Source organism: Cebus imitator, unplaced genomic scaffold (assembly GCF_001604975.1).
Source record: "Cebus imitator isolate Cc_AM_T3 unplaced genomic scaffold, Cebus_imitator-1.0 Scaffold32, whole genome shotgun sequence".
In the NCBI taxonomy this organism is placed as follows: domain Eukaryota; kingdom Metazoa; phylum Chordata; class Mammalia; order Primates; family Cebidae; genus Cebus; species Cebus imitator.
Window position 1 is genome coordinate 5,912,002 of NW_016107347.1, and position 2,008 is coordinate 5,914,009.

A 2,008-nucleotide genomic window follows, 5' to 3' on the forward strand; every position below is an offset into this window, starting at 1 on the left:
ATCTTGGCTCACTGCAACCTCTGCCTTCCAGGTTCAAGTGATTCTCCTGCCTCAGCCTTCCAAGTAGCTGGGATTACAGGCCTGTACCACCACACTCAGTTAATTTTTTGTATTTTTAGTAGAGATAGGGTTTTGCTGTGTTGGCCAGGCTGGTCTTGAACTCCTGACCTCAGGTGATGTGCCTGCGTCAGCCTCCCAGAATGCTGGGATTACAGATTGAACACCGCACCCAGCCTTTTTTTTTTTTTTTTTTTTTTTAGCTTTAGAGTTTCCCTTTCAAATTGTTTTTTATCCATTTTGTTTAACCTAAGCAAAGACCTGAAATCATGGGTTTGATGAACTACTTATGTATTTTCTTTTTTTTTTCTTTTATTTGCAGCCCCTGCTGTTGCACTACTGATGTATTTTTCAAATGCCCATTAAGATGACAAAATATTAAAACAAGAAAAGATTATCCATCTACCCTCTCAGATTTCCTTAGATACCACCAATGGCACATTTGGCACTCTTTTAGAAACAATTGCTTTACTGGATTTCTGCGCCTGCAGCCTCCTGCACTTTTTGAGTGATACTCTATTGATACTTCCTTTGTCTTTCCTCAGGCAGGAGCTATGCTTCAGAGTACAGTGGAATCTCTCAGCAGGACCTGGTGTGGCTCAGATTCCAGCTTAGTTTATGAGAGAGCCTTTCTGGCAGTGTCAGTGAAACTTCTTGAGTGTGTGGCTCACATGGCTCCTGAAGTGGTGAGACAGGTGGCTAACTCCATGATGGGTATGATCAATGGGAACAGAGCCATCCGGGAGTTCATCCAGGGCCAGGGAGGTTGGGTAAGTATGTTGGGGCTCCTGGTTTTGCTAGGTATTTGCACTGTTTTTGTACTAATACTTGGGATTCCAATTCATGACCCTTTTTGTAAATTGGAAAACAACAGGAAAACAGGCTTCCCTACTTTGCAAAAATTCCTGAATTTTCTTGCTATGAAATAGTGTGCAGCAGACAGAAGCTCAGCTTGTGGGAGGGAGCTGGACTCCAGAGTCATGCTACCTAAAATATTGCCTGCTGACTACTATAAAGCTAATCTTCATTTCCTACACACAATCATCTGTAAAGTATATTCGTGGTAGAGTTCTAATTTCAGCCTGGCTTCACTCTCTTCTCTGGTAAATTTCTGGGTCTTTTTTTTCCATAACATCTTTATGTGTATGTTAAGGAAGTCAGAATCACCTTAATAGTATCTAAGAAAAAACAGTCGGCCAGGTGCCATGGCTCATGCCTATAATCCCAGCACTTTAGGAGGCTGAGACAGGCAGATCACAAGGTCAGAAGTTCGAGACCAGCCTGACCAACATGCTGAAACCCTGTCTTTACTAAAAATACAAAAATAAACTGGATGTGGTGGTGCATGCATATAATCCTAGCTACTCAGGAGGCTGAGGCAGGAGAATTGTTTGAACCCAGGAGGCAGAGGTTGCAATGAGCTGAGATTGTGCCACTGCACTCCAGCCTGGGTGACAGAGCAAGAATCTGTCTCAGGAAAAAGAAAAAAAGTAAAAACAGTCTTTGCTGTAGTGGTGACTGTAGAAGGTATTCTAAGCCCATGTTTTAGTAATCGTTAGAACTTCTGCTGTCATAGAGCACTCCTTTCCATTTCCAGGGTCAGTGAAAATCTTAATAAGAGCTACATTTCCTAGAGGTATCTGCAGATCGTTTTCTGGTTTCTTAGGAAGTTCCTGAAAGCCAGTCCTTTGACTATATGATTTTCATTGTCTTTCCTAGGAAAATCTGGAGAGGTGAAGAGGTGGAGCTATTCACCGGACTGAACATCACTTCCTTGTTTACTGATTGATTCCTGGCCATTCAAACAAACAAATGAGCAAACAAACAAAAAAACCCACTTTTTTCATTTTATCAGAACTGAACTTGGCTGAATAAATTATTTTTTACTGATTGTTAAAGTTGGGAGCAGCTGCCAGAGGCTTACAGAGTTGTTTTTTTTTTTTTTTTTTTT

The 2,008-nt window shown here is 41.4% G+C and overlaps 1 protein-coding gene across 1 annotated transcript in view; it reads left to right on the top strand.

Annotated features, from left to right (window-relative positions):
• The window catches only part of BCL2L15 (BCL2 like 15), a 7,507-nt gene extending 6,521 nt beyond the window's left edge, over positions 1–986 (top strand). Inside the window, exon 3 of the mRNA XM_017524261.2 lies at positions 603–986. Coding sequence (XP_017379750.1) covers positions 603–986 — 384 coding nt within the window. The remainder of the gene's footprint in view (positions 1–602) is intronic.
• The last annotated feature ends 1,022 nt before the right edge of the window (positions 987–2,008 follow it).